General features: G+C 44.7%; 1 protein-coding gene across 1 annotated transcript in view; it reads right to left on the reverse strand.

The window, feature by feature from the left end:
- Positions 1 to 21,797, reverse strand: part of CNTNAP2 (contactin associated protein 2) — a 1,478,782-nt gene that overhangs the window by 157,378 nt on the left and 1,299,607 nt on the right. Inside the window, exon 17 of the mRNA XM_074316028.1 lies at positions 3,471 to 3,689. Within this exon, the coding sequence (XP_074172129.1) occupies positions 3,471 to 3,689 (219 nt within the window). The remainder of the gene's footprint in view (positions 1 to 3,470; positions 3,690 to 21,797) is intronic.

A 21,797-nucleotide genomic window follows, 5' to 3' on the forward strand; every position in this document is an offset into this window, starting at 1 on the left:
TGTCTCTGGGCCATGAAGGGCTTTGGCTCAAGCCAGCCTGGCACTGTTCATGCTTAGATAATGACCTTGAGTATCTCTGCTGTTTTCCAACCACTGAGAAAAATCCGGCCCACGGCTGCCAAAATGACTAGGTCTGAATATCTGGGCTGCTGAGGCTACAGGTCACTGAGGGGTCTGGGTAGCTCTGCTGGGCCCCAGGAGCTTGTCCTATGCCTGTCACGCACGTTGGATCAAACACATGAGGAAGTTCCCTGCGCTTTTTGGATGAATACCAGCCACTGCTTCTTTCTTCCCATGTCACTTTTCATTTTTAAATGTATTTGTTACTTTTGGACTCAACCAAAATCCTAGCTGGATTCTCATTAGTTCCAAAAGACCCGTGCCAGCCCTCTTTTGATGACAGCTTCTAATTATGTATCAGATGTCGAGGGAGGAGAACTGTATCCTCCCTGCTTTTTCAGTTCCTTGGAAGAGCAGCTGTGAACCTGGCCTTGCTCACACAGGCAGTGGGCAGGGGTGGCCCTTTCCTTAGAGTGCACTTTGTGTGCTGAGCCCAGAACAACTGCCAGCCTGTTCCCACTTTGTATCACAGCCCGTCCTTCTCCAGAACCCCGATGGAGCGCTGGGGCAGCTCTGCCACTTGCCAGTCGTGTGGCGTGATGCTTTCAGATGGACACTCACTTGCTTTCTTGGCTGACTGTGAGGAAGTGCCTGGCCCTGCGGCTTGGTGGCCTGGTGGCCAGTAAGTCAAGTAATTGCAGCGATTTTGGGATGTCGAGGGGGCATTTATGCATGTGAGCTTTCCTTCGGGGCTTGTGGATTAAAATGATGGCATTTTAGGTCAGGATTTTGGGGAAGAAGAAACGAGGCAGTTGGAGATGGGGTCTGTAGGAGGGCGTGAATGTTACATGGAGGAAGAAGGAAGCTGAGAGAGTAAAAGGTAAAGGAACAGAGAGAGAAATAAGTCTTATTCACGCGTATGGACTCGGTGCCACGGTTTACACGGTGCTCAGGGCAGAACAACTCATCTCGTCCTGGAATGCAGGACCCACATCCCTAATTAGCACAGAAATGTTACATGACTTGTCCGTGGTCCCAGCTGGTCAGCGGAGCAGCTGGGACCCAAAGCCACGTGGCTTAACCACACGACCTGTGGAGAGGACAACTTTTTGGCAACTCAGGCCTTTTTAAACCATCTCTAAACACGTAATCATAAATGGTTAAAGCTGGAAGAAATTTGGGGGACCAACGAATCCAACTCCCTCATTAGACAGATGGAAAAACAAAGACTCAAGGAGGGACAGTGGTGATACGTGGTCAAAATGACACTTCTTATTAGAGCGGAACAGAGAACGACTCTCGTTGCCGGAATCCCTACCGAACAGTCGTGGCATAGCTGGCTCCAGGATTTCATAGCTGTTGAACTTGATTTTTTTTCTGGAAATGAGCACACCCCCCCCCTCCCGTCCCTGGGGTGGACCTCTATTGAAGAACAATATTTTTCATATTGGCTCAAACAGCTTGTGTCTGGGCGATGTGTATCATGCCGACCTCAAAGGTAACAGGAAATTAGAAACTGGGACAGGAGACTTACTCTTTTTCATCTAGTGAATAGATGTGTTGGACGCATCAAGTCTGGGCACCATTTGAACCTTTTCTTTCTGGGGTCACCAGTGGTTTTGTAATTACTACATTCAAAGGCTATTTTTCTAGTCTAATTTAACCCAGGGCACTTGATACCATTTGTTATAATAAAGAGAATCTCAGGAAACCCTCCCCTCCTGTGATGTCCTGCTCCTAGTTGTTCCTCACTTGTTCTTTCTGTTCCTCCTCATTCTTCTTCCTGAGATGCAACTGTTCTGCCTGTCCCTGAAATTTAATTGTTTTATCAAATTCTGCCTCAGCCCTCTCTACTCTTCTCTTTTTATAAGTGGTTCTCGTGTACACAAATCAGAATTCTTTCCAAGACTAGAATAAATGCTCCCCCTGCCCCTCTCCAGTTTACAACTTTACTTGGTCTCCAAAATTCTTGGAGACAACTATAGTTAGTGGACAGAAGGAGAGAAAAGTAAAGTTGGATCTCTACATCCAATGACAAATTTTAAAAAAGTGAGAAACTGGGTGAGTTTGGGTCACTTGTGACGATGAAAACCAAGTAGAATCTAACCAGCACGCTTGGGACTAACAGGATTTTGGAATAAACTTCCCTTAGGAGGTCCGGGCCAGACAGCCTGAAAAAGTGAACCTTGCTCCCAATATTTAGCAGGAGTCAGTGGGCTGGATGTTTAATACCAAATAATGTAAAAGCTATGTGTAATTTTGAGAACTACAACTTGAGGGAGGGGTTTGGCAAGGGCTGGGTTCTCGATGAGGTGGAGGAGTCAGTATTTTATTTAAAAATCTATGACCCTTGCATGGCCCTTGGCTGACACGGCTTGTTGACAAGTCGGTTTTGTTTCCAAAGCTAATGGACTAAGCTCACACCTTTGTGGTTTCCCCACATCGCACCAAAGGAGTGAATACTTAATTTTACCTTTCTTTGTGTGACTTTCTAATGTTCTTAAAGCATCTCACACAACTATGAAAGATGTGGGGACACTGGCCCCTATTAAAATGAACTGACCTCCGGTGAGTCGCTGCCATGGGGGCAGGTGTCATGAATATGACCAACCACCAGGTCACCTCTGGTTTGGCTGCATCTGAGACATCACAGTTGAGTGACTTGATCAATTAACCCCCAGAAACCCAGAGTGGGGAGGTCGAAGGTGGCACACAGCCCCAAAGTCCTTCAGACTTGCTTTGTTTTCATTCAACAGAGGAAAAACAGCTACTTTCCTACACTGTTAGATTTCTGGAAAACCACATTGAAAATTTAGCGATGGAGATAGGTATTGATTTGAAGTGACGTTAGGTTCAGCTGGAACAGTCCACTTCCATCTTAGGACACTTAGCCTTCTGCTCTTTAAATTTCTTCTCAGGGTTGATCTTTGTGCCGCGTAGAAAGATCCTACGTAAGGAAAAGCCGAAACCTTTCTCTGCCTGGAACCTTAAGGATGGGCAGGGAAAGGAATGGATTTCTACTTATCATTCCAAACAAATCTGGATGGAGGGAACTGATGTCGTTTCCCTCCCTTTTCCTTCCTCGTGCTGTAAACTATCAAAGAACGTTAGGCTGTTCTAAAGCCACAAACCTAAAGGTGTACAGGTCAGAGGCCTCAGCGATATCCTGGCTCCCCTCTGATTTTGCAGATTAAGGCTGTGAGCTCCGGAGAGTACAGCGTGGGACTGGGTTTAGGTCTCTTGAATCCTCTTCCTCGTTCCCTCTGTCTTGGAGGAGACTACAAGAGACCCAGATTCCTACTTGCTTTTAGAAAGATCTCTAGCAAAACACTCAGAGTATTTCCCTTTTTCTATTGCAAAGGTTATTCAAACCAACAGAGGGCAGTCATGGCGGCCGCTGTGTTACTCACCCACAAACAGCTGGCTGTACAGTTCCAGGCGGGTATGGCCTTCGCTGGGCGCCTTGCGGACCTGCTGTGGCAGCCGGTCCACCTGGAGGCTGGCCTGCTTGACGTTCCTCTCCGCGGTGACCCGGTGCCACTGGTCATCGTTGAGAGGGGAGGGCGACCTCACCACAATCTCCACTGGCCCATTTCCAACATCAAATGAAAAGGAGACTTCTGTGGTAGCTGGAAGAACAGAAAGCGTGAGAGGCACGTGAGTATGTTCCTCCCAGACGCCCAAAGAGAACACTGAATTCTAGAGGAAAAACGAAGCGGGGAGAGATTAATAATGTAAGCCCATCACTTGCTACAAAGGTCCATGGCGCAATCATTTGAAAAGGATAAAACATCGATCCATTGTTAGCCATTAATAACCAAGGGGAGGACAGCAGACTTGTCCTGGGGCCAGGGGTGCATTCATTTTCTTTCTCTTTAGAAGCCTATTGAGAGGTTACCATCATTGCCTCTTTCCAGACGAGGGAAGTGAGGCTTGGAGAGGTGAGGCACATGCTGAGTGTCTTAGGTTTCATGAACAATGAAGTCAGGACGTGAACCCAGGCTTGTCAGATGTAGAGCCTGGGCTCTTTTCATTCTAGCCCCCACATAACTCTTCCATAGCTCTAGGGAAGTGGACACCTGTGTCCAGCTCCATGCCCAGAGAGTCTGGCTCTGCTAGTCTGGTGTAGGTGTTGGTATTTTTAAAAGCTCCCTGGAAAATATTAACATGTGGAGATGAGAGTGCCCGCTGTGGGAGAGAATTCACAATGTTTTGTTTCATTTATCTAAGCATGGTGGTTCCTACTGAAAGTTAGGGAGCAAGGAATCATGGGAGCATGAGGAGGGTGACCCGCGTCTTTTCCAGTGCACCTGTGGCTGCCCAAAAGGTAGCCTCAGATTCCTGCCCAATGACCCTTTTCCGGGATCATTCGTGTGACCTCGGTCATTCCCCATCTGCGACGCAGGAGCCTTCTCGGAACCTACCCTCTGGCACTGACCAAAAATCATTCTTTGTTCATAGATCTGCCCCAAGACAACCTCTTTGTGTAATAAATCAGCTTTCAACAACGGAAAAGTGGAGTAGGTGGTTGCTTTGGCAATTTCGGTTGTAAATAGTTTTCTTGCTTCACATTTTAGGTTTTAAGTTCCTCAGTGACCACACAGTGTTTTATGAACACATTTTTTAAATGTATATTTTTCTTGCAGTTGGCAGGAGAGGTGGCTTAACGCAGGAGCAGCAGACACGTCCCCAGCTCCGTAGGCTGGGAGAATTCTTTTCGACATTAAAGACGTGGCCTACCAGTGAAATTCCTAACTTGGCTTATACAGAGATTTAGTCTCTCATGTTATCAGTAAGTCTTATGCCCAATCGCTAAGCAGTTTAATTAAATATCTGTCATTTTGCTCTCCCCGGGCTAATGGAAAATTCAGCTTCTCTGGACTGGTACCATTTTGAGATGATGTCACAAGCAATCAAAATTCTAATTTAAAACCCACAGTGGGCCAGAGTCTCTCAGGACTCAGACTGTCCCCTGCTCTGGGTTAGGCCCCTCTGAAACCTGCATTAAGTTTATTGAACTACAGGGACTATCAGATGTAGAGCTCAATTTAATGAACCTAATCGTACCAAGGAATTTTGATCCTTTACGTCATTAGTAAGGGGATTTTAACCCCTGTGGTGATTCCACACACACTCGGGTAAAATGTCTCCTCTAAATTAGGCGCTCGTGCTTCCAGGGTCACACTGATGGATGCAGGCCAGTGACCTTCAGGGTTTCTATGGGAGTGCGATCAGAGAGCAGACTGATGACCATGTGACTCCCCAGGAATGACCTTCCCTGCATTTCTGGTATAATCAATGGGGAAAGAGTGTCCTGAGTTTTAAGAGTGAATCTGTTGTGTTCTCGTAGTGCTTTGTCTTAGCAGACGCACTTTAAAACACAAACTGTCAGATTAGCAAGAGAACGCGGGTTCCTGAGGTAAGGAGAAAAGATTGTTTCATTTTTAAAGGTACCAACAGCCAGCAGGGAGCTAGAATTGGGGGATAAATTAAGTTTAACCCTAAGGTTTGACTTGGAGGGATGCATGCTGCTCTAATTTCCTCTCCTCTCCTCCTGCTACCATGAATTCTCGTCCAGGTGTTTGTTTACATGTCACCACTTAGAGACACTCTGAGTAGCAGAAGTTAACTGGGAACTGGCCATGCTTTCTTCTCTTCTTGTCACCCTGGGTCCCCTGTTTCCCCTCTGGCCTGAGGTCTTCTTAACATCAACGCTCCACTCTAGAGAAGGCAAGTCTCTGAGATCCGGCTCAGTCTTCTCACCCCAGCAGGGTACAGCCAGAGTGGCCGGAGACCGTGGGCCTCTGAGAGCACATCCTTCCTGCAGAGCTCCCGTCCTGGAGGAAGCACCACTGCCGGAGCAATGGTCCCAGTCTGAGCACACCCGCCCCCTTCTGTGCCCCCTGAGGGAGGGGCGGCAGGCCCGTGTGGGAGCCAAGCAGTCCCCATGTCAGCTTCCCTGACACTGTGAAGGGCGGCCTTTGAGAAATCCCATCTCCCAGTCAAATGGCAAGTGTGCTTTAAACGCGTCTAAAGTTCAGCTTGTGGCTGATTGCTCCTGGTCTTCTGGGTGAGAGGAACTGACACTTCAAAAGTGATAATCACAGAGAGTCGGAGAGCGAACGAAAGGGAGGCAGCATACAAAGAGCCAGAGCCAATGGCACCGTCTCTACTTAGAGTGTGTGCCTGCGATTGGAACCTGAAGTGTTATCCCGTTTCTGCCTGTGGAGACGGAGCTTCTCACACACTGAAAATATTCTTACTCGCAGAAGTAAGTAGTTGAGAAGTGGAAGCGTCTAGTGTGTGTGGCTCTTTGGAAAGAAGACTGTGGCAAACACTAACAGTTGTTTTTCCATGAGTATCAAGAACGAGGGGGCACCTGAGATTGGACCCGACTTGCTAGTTTCACCGGTGCTGGAAGAAGGCAGGAGACTCCTGGGTCAGAGACAAAGGACGTTATTATTCACAGTGAGGTGGGCAGCAGGACATGGGCGCCCCTTGTCCCCGTGAAGCAGCTCAGATGGATGCTGCATGTGCAGTGAGTTTGGGTCACAGCCGAGGAATCCTGAATTTAGGGAACCCCAATCTGTGAAGGGGGCTGCCAGGAAACGTGCTCAACTTTTGTTCATGGGAGAAACATTAGCTTTATTAGCCTGGTCAGAAAACAAATCTACCCTCTGTCCCCGAAGAAGATACTGTCTCTATCTTCCAAAGCTGTCCACTAGAAGGGGATGGACAAAGCTCTCAATGCCTCTTGCTCAGAAGACAAGCAGAAATGGGAGAGACTCATGGAGAATTTTCCCCAACAATATCCACTCCCTGCCTTCTCCTTGTGTGCTGACCCGATTTTGCCTGAGGATCTGACAGCTACCATAGAATCGGACACATCACGTAAGGATGGTCCCACTCCAGGCTCACAGGGTGAATTTGGATTTGTCTGAGTCGAACATGGCAATTCCATGCTCCTTCCCAGTTACCTCGTTAAAATGGGACAGATTACTCCCTCCTGGCCAATAAGACACAAGAGGGAGTCTTGGGGGGCCTTTTGCGACCAATTTCTTAGCTCGTACGAGAAAAAATAGTCAGTCCCTTTTTTGCCCCTTGATCTTGGGAGGCGGTAGTTCCCAATGTCACCTTGTAGACACCAGATACACTGAAGAGAACAGGGAGGGGAACACAACACACCTGGGCCTTTGGCGACATTGCTCAGCCCCTGAGTTTGTCCCGGAGCCACCTTAAAACGTCTTGTGAGAGGGGGTTATTATTGCTGAAGCCGTTTTTATTCGATCTGGAAGCATCTTAACTGACCTGGGGAATGGTTTAGCACTCGGTGTATATGATGAGTTCAACTCTTAACTTTGCCTTTTCACCTTTTTTGGGCCTCAGGTTACTGGTAACCAAAATGAAGACTATATTTATGGTTTTCCAAGAGTTTCTGGGTCTGAAAGGTGGTGGAAAAACCTGAGCGCGGTGATCTCTAAGCTCCCTTCCAATACCAACATTGTACGATCAAATTTCCAAGACTCTAAGAGACATAGTAAAAGTAAATATAGCCAGTGCTAATGATAGTTTTGCATATTGGATCACTATAAGGAGAAAAGAAACATTAAAAGAGAAATGCACAAGGTGGCAGCCTGGCATCAGAAACAAGTACCGACGGCAGAGATTACCTTAGAATACATCTGGCTCAGGACTTCATCTGAGTGACGAAACAACGAATGGACAACCAAGGACAGACAGTTCTCCCTATTGCCTCCTCCCCCCATTAAATATAGCAGGTGGCATTACTCGCTCTCCTTCTAACTCATGATAAGTTTTCCCAAATAAATCACTCCAGACTTAAGGTCCTGAAGTGACAAATTTAACCACTCACCAGGATAGTAGACGTTTTGGCACTGAGTTCTCCTAGCAGGTGAGGTCACAGGTAGACAGACTCAAAAGTGTCCGTTGGAAGTAGCAGAAACAATGTGGTCATTCAATAGGGACCAGGGAAAGAGAAAAGCCACGGACAGGCACACAGAGTGAACGCGCTGAGATGACCAGCTAACACTGCAGCAGTTTTCAGAATGGTGGGTTTCTCCCTTTTCTGAAATGAAGTTTAAGGGGTGACAGTTTCCAACAGGCTGTTCCACACAAAGTCTCACTGAGCCCGTACAAACAAAACGGGTCACAGGCAGAGCAGATATCTTAGCTTCACTCTATAGTGGAGAATGTGAGGAATATACAACTCTGTTTTCTGTTTTATGAAGGAAGGGCTAAGTGAACGTCAGGAGACGAGAGAATTAATGCAACATGAGAGGGTTATGAGGAGAACCAGGTAGGCCGACAGTGAGTTCACCGTGAGAACCAGAGAAACAAGGGAAAGGAGGAAGAAGCAAAGAGAACACCGATGTTTCTACCTCAGCCCAGAGGTGCTCCCCTGGAAGTTGTATCTTCCTACCCACTCAGGGGCACCACTCCAGCAATGCTCCCCGCTCTTCTACAACTCCCACGTTTTCTTCTCTCTACTGGATCATTCCACACGAACAGGCTGACATGACTCCAAGCCTAACAGCCACCACCACAAAACTCTCCTTTGGACCTTATATCTCATTTCTTTGTTCCCTTTTGTTGCCCCATCCTCGAGAGAGCTGCTGAGACTGTCTGTGTCTTTCTTTAACCCCATCACATAAAGCTTTCCCCTTCACTACCTTGTGAAGCTGTTCCTGCCTCAGGGTTTTAGCACGTACCATTTCCTTTTACTTAGACATCTCTACAGCTGCTCCTTTACCTCTGTGTTCACAAGGCATCACAGTAGAGACTCCTTTCCCAAACATCCTGTTAAAGACAAAACCCTCTCTCAGCTGCCTTTCCCCCTCTAGCCTGGTTTTTTAGAGCTCTGCAGCATGGTCACCTTCTGACGCGATATACAATACATGTGCTTCCGGCCTCACTAAAGTAGAAGCATTTTACGTTTTGTTCATTTTTGCTATAGCCTCAGCACCGGGAATAATACCTGCCAAACAGTAGGCACTCAACAATTCGTGAATGAACGAGTGAATGAAAGAACGAATCAGAACATTCCTGCCAGAGGCCAGTTATAATAGATACTCTGAAAAAAGAAATCCACACACTTTCTTAAGGCAAACCACACGTTAGCCCACCAGCACATGTAGGGGATGCTATCTTGTATCCCACAAGCATCTTCCCTAAGCACATAGTAACAATGTAGACTTTATCAGTCTAGGAACTCAATACCTTAGTTACATCTGCTTGAAACAAACTGTGCTCAACGTTGTTCCCAAATAGCTGACATTTGAGGAACAAAGGCTTATCCAGGATCAGCTCAGCAGTGGCGCCAGAAGCAGAGTTTTCTCCTGTTTTTACAGCTCACGGTATTTTCACTCTATTCTTAGGAATAAGGACCTTGCATCGTAACTATATTTCTCACATTTTGGCTTACAGAAGAAACTGCGACATGCTTGAATGCATAGTCCAAGGCTCCTCTCACAGAGCTTCTTATTCAGTAAGTTGTGTTTTATTAAAGCCAGCTGACTCTGATGCAAGCAGCCCGGGAATCCTATTTAAGGAACACTAGGATTTCCATATTTCATTCCAGCAGGAAGAGCCTAGGAATCTTTTGCTTCCTTATCATCAAGAGAAAGACTTTCAAAACGTGTAGTAAATAGTTTAACCTTGTCCAAAGAGAGGTCTGCACTTTGCCCTGGCTCTGAAAAGGTAATGTCTGTACGCTTGAAATGTTATACGCGGGAGCCCTGGGTCATGCCAGAGTCTACGTGTGATTTAGAGGGGGACCGGGCCTCATAGTATTTGGGGTGGGGGTTCACCATCCCAGATAGACCAACAATGGGATGTAGGGTGAAGTTTGGGTTATACAGTTCAACACCTCGAGGGGCTGAAAACCAAGGTCAGCCACGTAGGCAGTCCAACGTTGCTGTGGAATGGAGCCTGAATAAAGACTCGGACACTGGGGCTCGCAGGGGCTGCCCTAGTTGGCGGTACCCCCTGCATACTGTCACAGTGGATTCTGGGAAAGGAACGTGCATGTGGCTTCACGGGAAAAGCGCCCCTGGAAAGTTGGCATCTGGTACTTTTCTTAGTCTCTGCCCTCTGTGCTCCTTTTCTTGTCTGATTCTAATCTGTATTCTTCCCCTGTAACAACTATAACATGAGTACATGAGTATAGCCTCTGGTGAGTTCTGTGAGTCCCTCTAGAGAATTATGGAACCTGAGGCTGATTTGGGGGGGACCCCCCACATTTGCAGTGGGTGTCAGAAGTATGTGCAATCTTGTGCGGGCTGTGGTCTTTCTAAGTTTGCGGTTGGTCTAATTGTCTGCAAAAATAAAAACAATCGCTTCAGTTTGGACCAATGTGACTGAATCTAGCCATGTTAAGACTGAAAGACTTCCTAGCCTGGAGCCCCACCTCCATGCCCGCCTGCACTGCCTAGCTAAGGAAAGCGAGTCTATGAGAGGCAGAGCACGTTTATAACTAAGCACAGAGCTTCTGCTTTCCCAACGATCCTGGACTGCCTTTCATGTTATGCAGGAAACAAAAAATAACCTGGCTTGCCTTTATGAGAGTCTTAGTTTGTGAATATGGAAAATTTTGGAGCTACATATGCATATTCATACCGAAAACCTCCGTGTTCAACAAATCTGAAAATGAACACTGGCCTGGAAAATTTATTTGAAGTCTTTTGGAAATTTTTCAAGGAAATGCCTGAAGCTGAAGAATCAATGTTACGAACTCATTTTAAAACCTCTGGTATCTTGATAACCTCTTGAGTATGAGAAATATTTCTCTTTATGTATCTTGGCCTTTAAGCTTTCTATTATGGCTAAAAAATAACTTCACACACAAAGGCTTCCATAGAGAGAAGGACGCAAAAGGGAGTTACCATGGGCTGCCCAGAAACAGAGAGGGCTGCCTTTAAAACACAAAGCCTTTCTAATTTTAGTTTTCTCCATGCATTTCGCCACCTTCTGAGAATCACTTCTTGAATATTAATGGGCCTATATCAGTTAAAAAGGAAAAAGACAAAAATCTTTCCAACATGACATGTGGCTTGAAACAGCACCTGTCCTCAGGAAGGGAGGTGTCACCAGGATTTAAATACTCTCGTGATTGGAGTCAGCAGAGACTCGTGTGCTGGGCAGAGTGTGCCCAGTTTAAAAGAACAGATGAAAGTCTTGGATGGTGACTGTGAAGATAGAACATTTGTGCTAAAGGGAAATCAATGCAGAAGCTGCTTTAGAGAAATCGTGAAGTTGGATGCCTACGGATTCTCCAGAGATGGAGAGGAGAGTGGATTAAAAGACGGGACAGATGGCAAGGAAGCTTTTCTCTTGACCAGAGTCAGATTGTGCGTCAAGATGAGAAACACCCATTGATGGCAACATGCGTTGGTAGAGAAGTAATTGATGGGGTGGCTTTCAGGTGGTGTCAGAGAGCGCAGGCTCACCGGGGTCCATGGCTTTGGAGGGTTCAGGGAGAATGGATGGTGGGACTTGGGTCCACAGGAGGTCATCCAACCGGTGCTCAAACAACTCGATTTGGACAAAAAGCCGATGGGTGTTCATGCGGACCAAGCGGATGCTTATAAGTTAATTCAGTAGAACTTCTAAATGACTGAGCATTGGCTGGCTATGCTCATGGGGACACTGATGATGAGGAAAAGCTGAAGACAAGGTCTTTGGAGGAAAGGACGAGGCCGTGGAAGGAGCATGGCTGCTGGCGAGAGCTGCGAGGACGTCCGCCAGAAGGAAAACATACAAGGAGGCATCTGCTTCCGGGTTTCATGGACTGGGTTTCAGACCAGCTATATCGCAGGCGTTGCTTCTCCTCTCCTCTCCTCCCCTCTCCCCCCTCCCAGCAAACTGTTTCCTATCTAGCCTATCCTTTCAATGCCACCCTGGTATGATTTCAGACAAGATCTCTCTAAACAAAAAAGCACCAAATGCAGATTCCATAGTCTACATGCTATGGAAAAAGATTTACCTTGTTTTCTGTTTCACCACCAGAGGTACTTCAATGACAGTGTCTGAGACGTCAGGCAAACAGTGGAGAAAAAGTGAAATAGTGCCACAGGGTCAGCACAGATTTTAGATGGGAATACAGAGAGCTGTGAGAGAACAGGAGAATCACTTTCTTCCTGCTGAACAAGCTCTCTTAAGTGAGAGAAACTTCTAGAAAAGTTCTTTTATCCTTGGTGTCTTTCTTTGCAAGAGATGCAGAACCGATTTAAGTGATCTTACTACTTTCCTCCAGCTATGATTGCTTAATTTGTTCATTATCTTCTATTTAGTAGGAATGTTAGAAATGAGGGCTCTTAGGCTGAATATGGAAAATACAAGATCTCAGAGTCCCAGGATCGGAATGTCCTAGAATAAATGCTCAATTAACACTGGAGAAGAGTTATTAGGCCCTGAAGTCATCTATTTCCACCTCTGAAAAAAGGCAAGAAATCACTTCACAGCATTCCTTATGCCGGTGCCAACCAATTTCTATTTGAACAAAGCATTCCTCTGGAAATGGAGGATATTAAATAATTCATCATAAAGTACTCTTCCTTTTCCCTTATTTCTGACGATAATAGCTGAAAATACAACTTTCTTGATTATATTGCATAAATAAACATTTTGTCTTCCTAGAGACTGCACATATAAATCACCTTCGAACCTGTTTTTTTTTTTAAGGGCCAGGTTGTACACGGTTCCAACAACCATGCTTGCTGTTTTTATGGTTTGCTGAACTGATGGCACAGTTTCTCTCTAGAACAAAGGTTTCTGTCCTTTGAAAGGACCGTTGCTGGGAGGTTTGAGCTCCTTGCCGCCTCTGCCTTCAGTTGGTTTGACAGACGCTTAACAAGGACCTACTCTGGGAACAGGCTCATCCTTGAGGAGCCTCGCCCTGCAGGGCATATCCTTGAGTGGCTTTCCCAGCTCGCATCTTCTGTTTTCAGCTTCTGAGCCCATCCTGTGCGTGAGGCTGTGGTGCGGGACGAAGCCTTAAACAGCAGTAGCACAGGACACGCTTACAGTGTGTAGTTTGCGGCTGTGTGGTACACGTACCATGGTCTGAGAACAGGAAGCCAGGAGAGCAGAATGTGTGAAAGTCTGTCATGTAGCAATTAGGCCCAACGAGAAGGGATCACTGGTGAAACGGAACACTTGGCAAGCGAGACCCTGGGTTTCTCAATCATTTTTAACCCGTGCTGCCATTTGCTGACATCATAATCTAATTAGCATCGGCAGATGCTGGGTTGCCCAGACTGTGGAGGCTGATGGGAAATAACACAAAGCCCTGCAGATCTCAGATAAACATCCTACCAGGCAATAAAATTTTTTGTGTGTCATATCCTGTAGGTTGTGCAACAAAAACAACAGCTTTTTTGTTTTGTTTTGGAGATGTGAAATGATGATTTTCCAAACTACCCATGCTCTCTTGAAGGTTCTGATATAGTCTCTGCCCTCAGTTGATTAAAAAAAAATCACTATTGTGCAGCTTTTAAAAAGTTGACGTGGAAATGTGTTTCTAAAATACTGTTACATGGAACAAGTGGGTTACAAACAGTATGTACCATATGACCTCATTTTTGTAAAAAATTAAATATAAGTGCACAGAAAAATGTTTGGAAATGTGCATACCAATAGCATAGTATTAAATACATTAGAATGAGATTATAGCTGATTTTTAAAATTCTTTTTGCTTCTCTGGATTTTTAAATCATTCACAATAAACAAACAAACTTTGTATAATTTTAAAAACTCACAATCTGATAATTTTCACTTCTTTTGCAAAGGTTGGTGACAATTTAAGCAACTCTGTTCTATAATTTCAACAAGTGTTTAAACAGAGGAGTGACTTAATCAAAATGCAGAGTGGGATTTCATTTAAACACAGAAAATGAGCGGGAATCTAAAACTACAGCGAAATATTCCTTATTTCTTTCCTGTTTTTAGGATACCTGAGAGGATTGAAAAAAAAAAAAAAAAGGGAGTGAGAGAGCGGTCAAATATTACCATAAAATAATTTTGAACAAGACGTGAATTTTTTTCCTATCAAAAATGGCTAAAAATAGGGCATGCTATTTTTTGAAGTAAAATCCTCCCAGGTCTGAAGGGCCAGCATGCTCGGGTGTTTAAACTAACGTCCACAGGAATCGGGATGCAGATGACCATAATTCAGTGTCATAATTACACCTGACAGGTAGGCACTGTTTTTATTATTCACCGGCTCTGGTTACACTTGCCCTGAAAGATCCTGCTGAATACTGAATATCAACCACTCTTCAGGAGAAGTCATTTGGCATTCGCATCAGTTCTTATCAGAGGAATCAAATTCAGGGATGCAGAAAACCAAATTCGATCATTTTAACACTATATGAAAAGGCAAGTAAAATGCGTCATTTCCCAAGAGGCCTTAAGTCCAGTTGGCTTCCTTTTGTCAAACTCTTAGCACAGATATGTGGGTAGGTCATTACTTGCACGAAACAGGTCTTTTAACTGGTCCCTGGGCTTAAGCCACATTCTTCTCAATTCCTCAAATGCCCCCTGATCTCCCTCCTCTACTTGCTTTCGTCCAGGCTGGAAAAATGCCTTTATCTCATTTATTTGCCTTCAAGGCAAATCAAACGTGCATTTTCTAGAAATCTACCGCCACGTCTTTAGGCAGGGTTAAAGCTTACTCTTCTTTGTTGCTTCGTACCTGTGGCAGAGACTGCTACCTTCTCATGAGAAGTTTGTTTTCCTCGTCATAGTTATCTTTGAAAAGCTGCCGTGCATCCAGGAGCTGCATTTCCCAGTCCCCAGGCATCTAAGGGGAGCCCAGTGACGCGTTACCACCAATGAAACGAGAACAAAGGGAGAGTGTGATGACGCTGGGGCCAGTGTGGATAAGAAGAGAGAGGCTTCTCCACCTGCCCTTTCTCTGTCTGCCAACTGGACATAGAAATTCCTAGGTGCTAGGAGAAGGTGTAACCACAATGCAAAAGGAGGCTTGACCTCAAATCACCGTGTGGAAAGAGTTGCTGGACCATAGCATGCAAACTGGACTGCCCTACAGTTACTGAACCCTGAGGTTGTATTTGTCATAGCAGCTTAACTTATTCCTAGACAAGGATATTTCTTATTCCTAAATCTCTCAGGACCTTATCACATTTCTTCATTTATTTATAAGATTAAAAAAAAAAATTAACCCAAAGGATCTCCTCCATCAGACCACTGGAACTTTGAAGGGATGAGTTGTGTTGTAATGGCCTCCATTTAGTCTTAATACCTAGTTATCTGTTTCAGAACATTGTAAGAGTTAAAAAAATATGTAGGCTGTGACATTATATTTGAATGAATTAGTGGAATTCTGTAATTCACAGAACTATGAAGTTTTAGTGCAAAGAGATGTGGCTGGAGCCATTTGGGAGACTGTGGATGGGCCCCCACCCCCATGAGTGTCCATGCAGGAGTGTGCCCTGTGACAAAGGCAGACAAAAACGTCCCCACTGAGACGTCTGTCACAGACAAGCTCGACATCCAGGAATCAGGGAAAAAATTCTCTTTGTTTTCCAACATTTCTATTCTACATTGAATGGTCTCCAGAAGCCAGAACCCAGACCTCAAGCTGCCATGTGCAGTTCTCTTTTTCAGCCACACTTTAAAAGCACACAAACAACAAAACTCCTAGGGCTAGCTGTGGAATGTGTCATTTATAATGTTACGTCTATAGAAAAAGACATTCCAGGCTCTGAATACCTGCCTCAGAAACTCCTTCAATATAGCTCCTTGGCGAACTGGGAAGTACCTCAACTAGAAAATGAAAACAAAACAAAACAAAAAACGGTAAAATACCAATATTATAGAGATAGAAACAAGTCTTTTTCCTAAACTCTGTAGGAAGAATATATTTCATCTATGCCCCTGGTTCTGTATTAGATTTCATGTTGAGCCTTTACGTTTCTCCTTGTCTCCTTAATTGCTATTAAAAATGATCTTGTACCTTGAACAAAATGTGTTGTAAAAAAGAAAATCCCTTGAACGGCTCATTTTTTTAAAAAAAACTGTTATTGGAAGACTTCCAGGTGACATCCAGTTGGCCAATGTTTTGTCACATGGTTTTAATTTCAGTGCGTGTCTGATGACTTGTAAAAGCCTAGCACCGTTGTATGTACAGTTGTCTCTGGCTCTTTGAGGCAGTTCTGGTTTTGAGCTATTTCAAATGATCTTCCCCAGTCACTCGCTATAGTTACGTGAAGCTCTGATCCCTGACTTACTGTATCGTTTCTCCTTTTTTAACCAGCTTTGATTTAATTGGTCCCGAGTGTCATCCTCAGTTGAATCAATTCCCCAGCAAGAGTAACACTCACTGACACCAATTCTTCCTTCTTGACGTATTTGTTTTTATAAAAATGTCGAGCCTACGGAGACACGGTTTGCTTCTAGGATGGCTCATGTAAGGGCGCTAACCGTATCATACCCCCCTGTACGTATTTCTACTGTTCTCACGAATCCATGTGTTATTATTGAGTAACAACAGCCCCCTCCTTCTCCCCCCGCTGTCCCAGGTCAGAATGCAGGAATTCAAGTTTCTTTAATCTCTTCTCTCATAGTTTGCCCGTTGTCTTCCAGCTGGCCGCAGGCATGCTGAGTCTAGAAGTTGCTCTTTTTGACACTTAAACATGCCATCATGTTGAAGGGAAAAATTTTGTGGCCTACCACACTCAATAAATAACGCAGAAAACATTAGAATCAGAGAAGATGAGATAAAAGAAAAATTCCATCCCTTGTAATTTTCTATTGACCTAACATTGATTGTACATGACCTTGGATAATTGAAAGGAAAAATCTGATGCTCACACCTGATTTGTATTAATAAAAACTCAGTATGTATGTATATATATATTTAATAAATATACCCATATGTATATATACATATACATATATACACATGTACATACACACACATATACATATACATGTATACATGTATATGTATGTATGTATACATATATACATATATACACACATATATATATATAAAAGAAAAAATAACTGGAAGTTTAGTATTTCTCTATAGTAATGACACACAACATACTGTGTTCAAACATTGTGTGAAGACACTCTCTAACGAGGATGCCTATTATTTTCTAGGCACTGCACCTAATTAATTGTCTTGTGGAAATTTTGTCACTTTTAGGAAAATGAAAGACTTCTGTTTTAAATTTTAAATCGAGATTCATTAAAAAAAATAAATCTCTTGTGTGGGCCAGATTTCAGTAGGAGGCTGGTCTTCTCAAGGTGCCTCTGGAGTGTGGAGGAAGCAGGACTACAGCTCTGTACAGAGAGGTGATTCTGTATGGCCAGCATAAGAGGAATTTCCAACTTCTTCTAGAAATTTCCATATTCAGCAGACATGGTTGAATCAGTAACATCTAAGGTAACTTGGGCAAGTTCTCATATTAGGAGGACATCGTACTCTAAAGTCTGTCCTTCTAACTCTAGGGTACCTATGCCATATACTCAAATAAGTGTCCCTCAGGAAGATTAGCAAAGAAATCTGGGTAAATTCAATTTATTATTTACTAATTATTTGTATATCTTTTAACACTTAATAAAAGGCTCACAGCTAATACATTACATAGCTCTAATACAGCACAAATCTCATCTTTAATTTACATCTCTGAACTTGTTTTGTCCATAATTTGAAATTGAAAAGTTTAAATCAGAAGCTGGAGAAATTTTTTAAAAATCACAATAGTGTTGCTATTTAGGTTTTTAAGTTTTGTTTGTTTGTTTGTTTTTTGGAGGCGGTATTTTTAAATTTTTCCCATGGACTGGAATCACCAAGTCAGAATTGTCCTTTAGATCCCAAACCTAAGTACAAATTGAACTCACAGTTAGACTTGCAAAAGAGTAGAAAATTAAAAATTCTTCCTAAATCTATGTAGATAACATAAGTGGGCGTGGGTATATGAAATGAAAAATCTGGCGCTGGCACCTGATTTGTGTTAATAAAAACTCAGCGTGTATGTAACACATAAAAGATAAAACACCCTCAGTAACACTCCAAAGGCACGAGAGGCCAGTCGAGTGGATATTCCTTCTGTCTATGCAAGTGAAGCTCTTTTAACATAAAACGTTTTTCCAATTCTGAAATTGTGGAAGACAGACTGCCAATAATTTATGTCTTCTGATTCATCAGTTTCTATATGTTGCAGAATGTTTTCTTCTGTGTCTTTCTCGAGTATGTGTGTGACAGAAGGCTGCGTGTTGGAAAATGAAAGTTTTCCCCTTAATATCCTTTCTTAAGATTCTCAGGACATGAGACAGCTGCCTCCACATTTTTGTGGCGATATGCCTGCTAAATGCAAGTATTTTCTCCGTGTCATCCTGGTATCTGAAAGAGCTCAGACCTGGTAAACACGAAAGCTTATGCTAAAATATTACGACAGTCTCGGGTCACTCTCCCGAAATGTTTCCTAGTCACTGAACGGCCCCTTCAAGAATTTCCCACTGTGTCTTCTGAAATCTCTTTTAAATTGAAAAACAAAAATAAAAATGCTAGGGTCACTATTTACCATCAAACACTTGCAAACACTTCCCTCCTCCGATTACTGCTCACTTTAAGGGAAACCTAACCATTAGGGCTCTCCGTCCTCCCCGACCCCCAATTTCTACCTCTGTGGTCTACTTTTATCCCTAATTCTTGACCTAAAAATTAGTCAGGGTGGTAGGGCCCGGCCCCCAGCACCTCCCCAATGACAAGCCCCTTTTTGGGGTGGGCACTAGGGAGGAGGCCCCTGCCTTATGGGTCCTGAGAAGAAGAACGGTCCCACTTTTCTGGATTTCCTGGCTTGGTGTCTCCCCTGAGGTCATTTCTCTGGGGCCTGAGGCCTGCTTGGGACCCCAGAACCTGCTGGGAGGCTGAGAGAGGCTGCCCACCTCCCTCCTTATGCTTCTCACTCCCTCCTCCTGGTTGGGCCAGAGGTGGGCAGGGACTCAGTGCAGATTGGGGCGTGCACACAACAAGGGCTCCCTTCTGGCTGCAGATTGGGGTGTTCACACAGCAGGGGCTCCCCTCTGGCAGAGTGCAGGCCAGATTGGGTCAGCTTGCACCTCGCCCACTTTCTTTCTCCTGCCCCTCCCCACTCACTGTAATTTATGGTCCTGGGGAGCCAGCCCCTGTGGCATGTTTATATCCTGTGCCTTTTATCGTTATTGTTTAGGGGGAGGAGGGGGTGGTTTTTCACTGGAAAGGGGGTACACCTATGTCTGTCCTGGGAGGCAGTGCGGTTTACCATCAGCAGAAATGACTCTGGGACAGACACAAAATGTTTGGGGGCAAACACCAGCTCTGTCGCTGCCTGGGCCAGGCACCTCACTCACCCCATGCCTCAGTTGCCTCACTTGTGAAACAGAGATGTTAACAGTGGTGTCCACTTCCAAGGGTGGTTAGGGGAGTAAGTGAGATGATTTACGTAAAGGCCCTGAACAGCGCCTGAGACATAGTGAGTCTTCACCGAAGCTGAGTTTGCTCATTCTTATCATAACCACTGAGGTACTTGCCTGCTTCCCACAATAGTCAGAAGGGTCTTTGAGGGAAAGAAACCATGCGCGATTTAACCATGTTCCCTCAGCACCTAGCACATCGCTTGGGACACGGTAGGTATTCAATAAGTACTCACTGAATAAATGAATACATATAGACAGTAAATAAGTGAAATACAGACTTAAAATTTCACCTGAAAATATGCTAATAAGGAAGATCGCTCTAATTTTATCGTGTGTGTTTCTTTTTACTTGTGCAGGAAGGTGTTGATGGCATCTCATTAACTTAGTGTAACCCTGTTCTTACTGTCAAGCACCTTCCACTTCTGACAGAAGGGTACAACACAGTTAATTAACAGAAATGCTATTCTGGAAACCAATAGGTAGGCATGAACTGTGACAAAAGTCCTTTGAGACACATGCAGAGAAACAAAATTTGAATGCCTATCGGAAAGAGATCAGAGAGCCTAACAAGTTAAAGGGAAAACAGGAAGTAGAGACAGTGAAAATGTCTGACGGGAGGAACCATCTTTCCTGAGCCCCCTCCCGGTAGCCAGTTGTTGCTGTGAAAATAATTACGTCTGCAGAGGGACCCCTCAGCATGAGAGAGAAGCAGGACTGAGATTTTCTCCATCTCTCCGTGCTGCCCTCTGCATCCAGCAGACGAGAGTCTGACAGGAGAACAGTGACAAATGGGACACGGGCAAGCCTCAGTCACGGCCATTTTCCCTCGGCGTTCCTTATGAAAGAAAGCATCGCTTGTTTACTTTGAAGAAGTTTCTCTCAAATACAGACACCTGCCTTTTTGCTCCGAGCACAGGCTCCTTTGAACGTCGATGGAGATGCTCCATAACGATGGATGTTTGCCCTCTCTGCCCTTTGGGGACCCTAAAAAGGTATTGTCACCCTAAGTAATTATTAGAAGGTCTGAGCACTCCAAGGAGAGGGAGCCTCTAATCCGTGCCTTGAACGTACCCCACTTCTTCACCCAAAGTAAATTGTGTGACAGAAAAGAGCTCTGCGACAGGAGCTGAGCGGGGCTGCTGAGGACAGGGCCCTGTGGATGTCACTCTTTCACAGGGCCACCAACGGCGCGTGACACACACGCAGAAGCACCGCCCTTGACACACGTGGTTTGTCTTCTTTCCTATGCAGACAGGGACTTACAAAACCGCGGGACATAAAGCAAGGGTGGGTGGGGTGCAAGTGATTTTGTAGGAACGTACAGAATGACTCAAACACGGAATTGTCAACTTTCTGTATTTGCCAGGAGATATTTCTAAAATACAGTCCAACTCACGTGGAAGTCACAGAATAGTTTGATTCAATTACTTTTAATTTGGGACAGTAAAAATCCCTTTTAAATAATCCCAATCCATAATTCACGAAAGGAGAGATTTCTATTTATTTATTATGTATTTATTTTTAATTCTAGGGCTAGAATGTCCTGTCTCCTTTTCAGTCAGATCTGGCTCAGATTAGATATGCAATGAGCGTCCTCCAAAAGATGATACATTATAACACTTACTTCACTGAAGTAAATACTTCATGAACGTCTACATTCTATCATCATAACAACCCCCAGAAATTGCCACCCCTATTTTACGGATTGGGAAATTGGGATTCAAAGAGATGAAGCCATTTGCCCAAGGACTGGGATTCACCCTGACAACGCCAACTCCTGAGTCTGCGCCCTTTCCACAATCCCACTCCACCATTTCACACACACACAAGATCCAACAGGAGCTCACCAGAAAGACATCTTTTTGAGAGTCCCTTTTTTAAAGACCGCCATGTATAATTAAAACAAGAAAAAGAGAAAAATACCGCAGCAGGGATTTCTGGGACCAGACCTGTGACGGAAGCCCTCAGCTGAAGGGCACAGACTAGGAGGGGGGAGGCTTCTTGGGGCAGGGAGTGGACAGTGAGATTTCAAGGAGGGACACGGGGACACTGACTGGTCTCCCCTCATGGGTGTGTCTGTTGTCTTCCTGATTCTGTCTTCGTTGGAACAGCCCGCAGAGTCTGGGGTTTGTAAATGTTCACCAAACCTGCAAGTCTGTGGACTGTACTTTCCTAAAGCTGAACTTCATCCCCGAGGAGAAAAGGGCCCAGGTTTGATGAGCACGTCTCATCCCGAGAACCCCTGCCTTCCCCAGACGGTACCCCCAAACCACGTGACCGTATGTTGCGGG

The sequence above is a fragment of the Rhinolophus sinicus genome, linkage group LG11 (genome assembly GCF_036562045.2).
Source record: "Rhinolophus sinicus isolate RSC01 linkage group LG11, ASM3656204v1, whole genome shotgun sequence".
Lineage (NCBI taxonomy): Eukaryota > Metazoa > Chordata > Mammalia > Chiroptera > Rhinolophidae > Rhinolophus > Rhinolophus sinicus.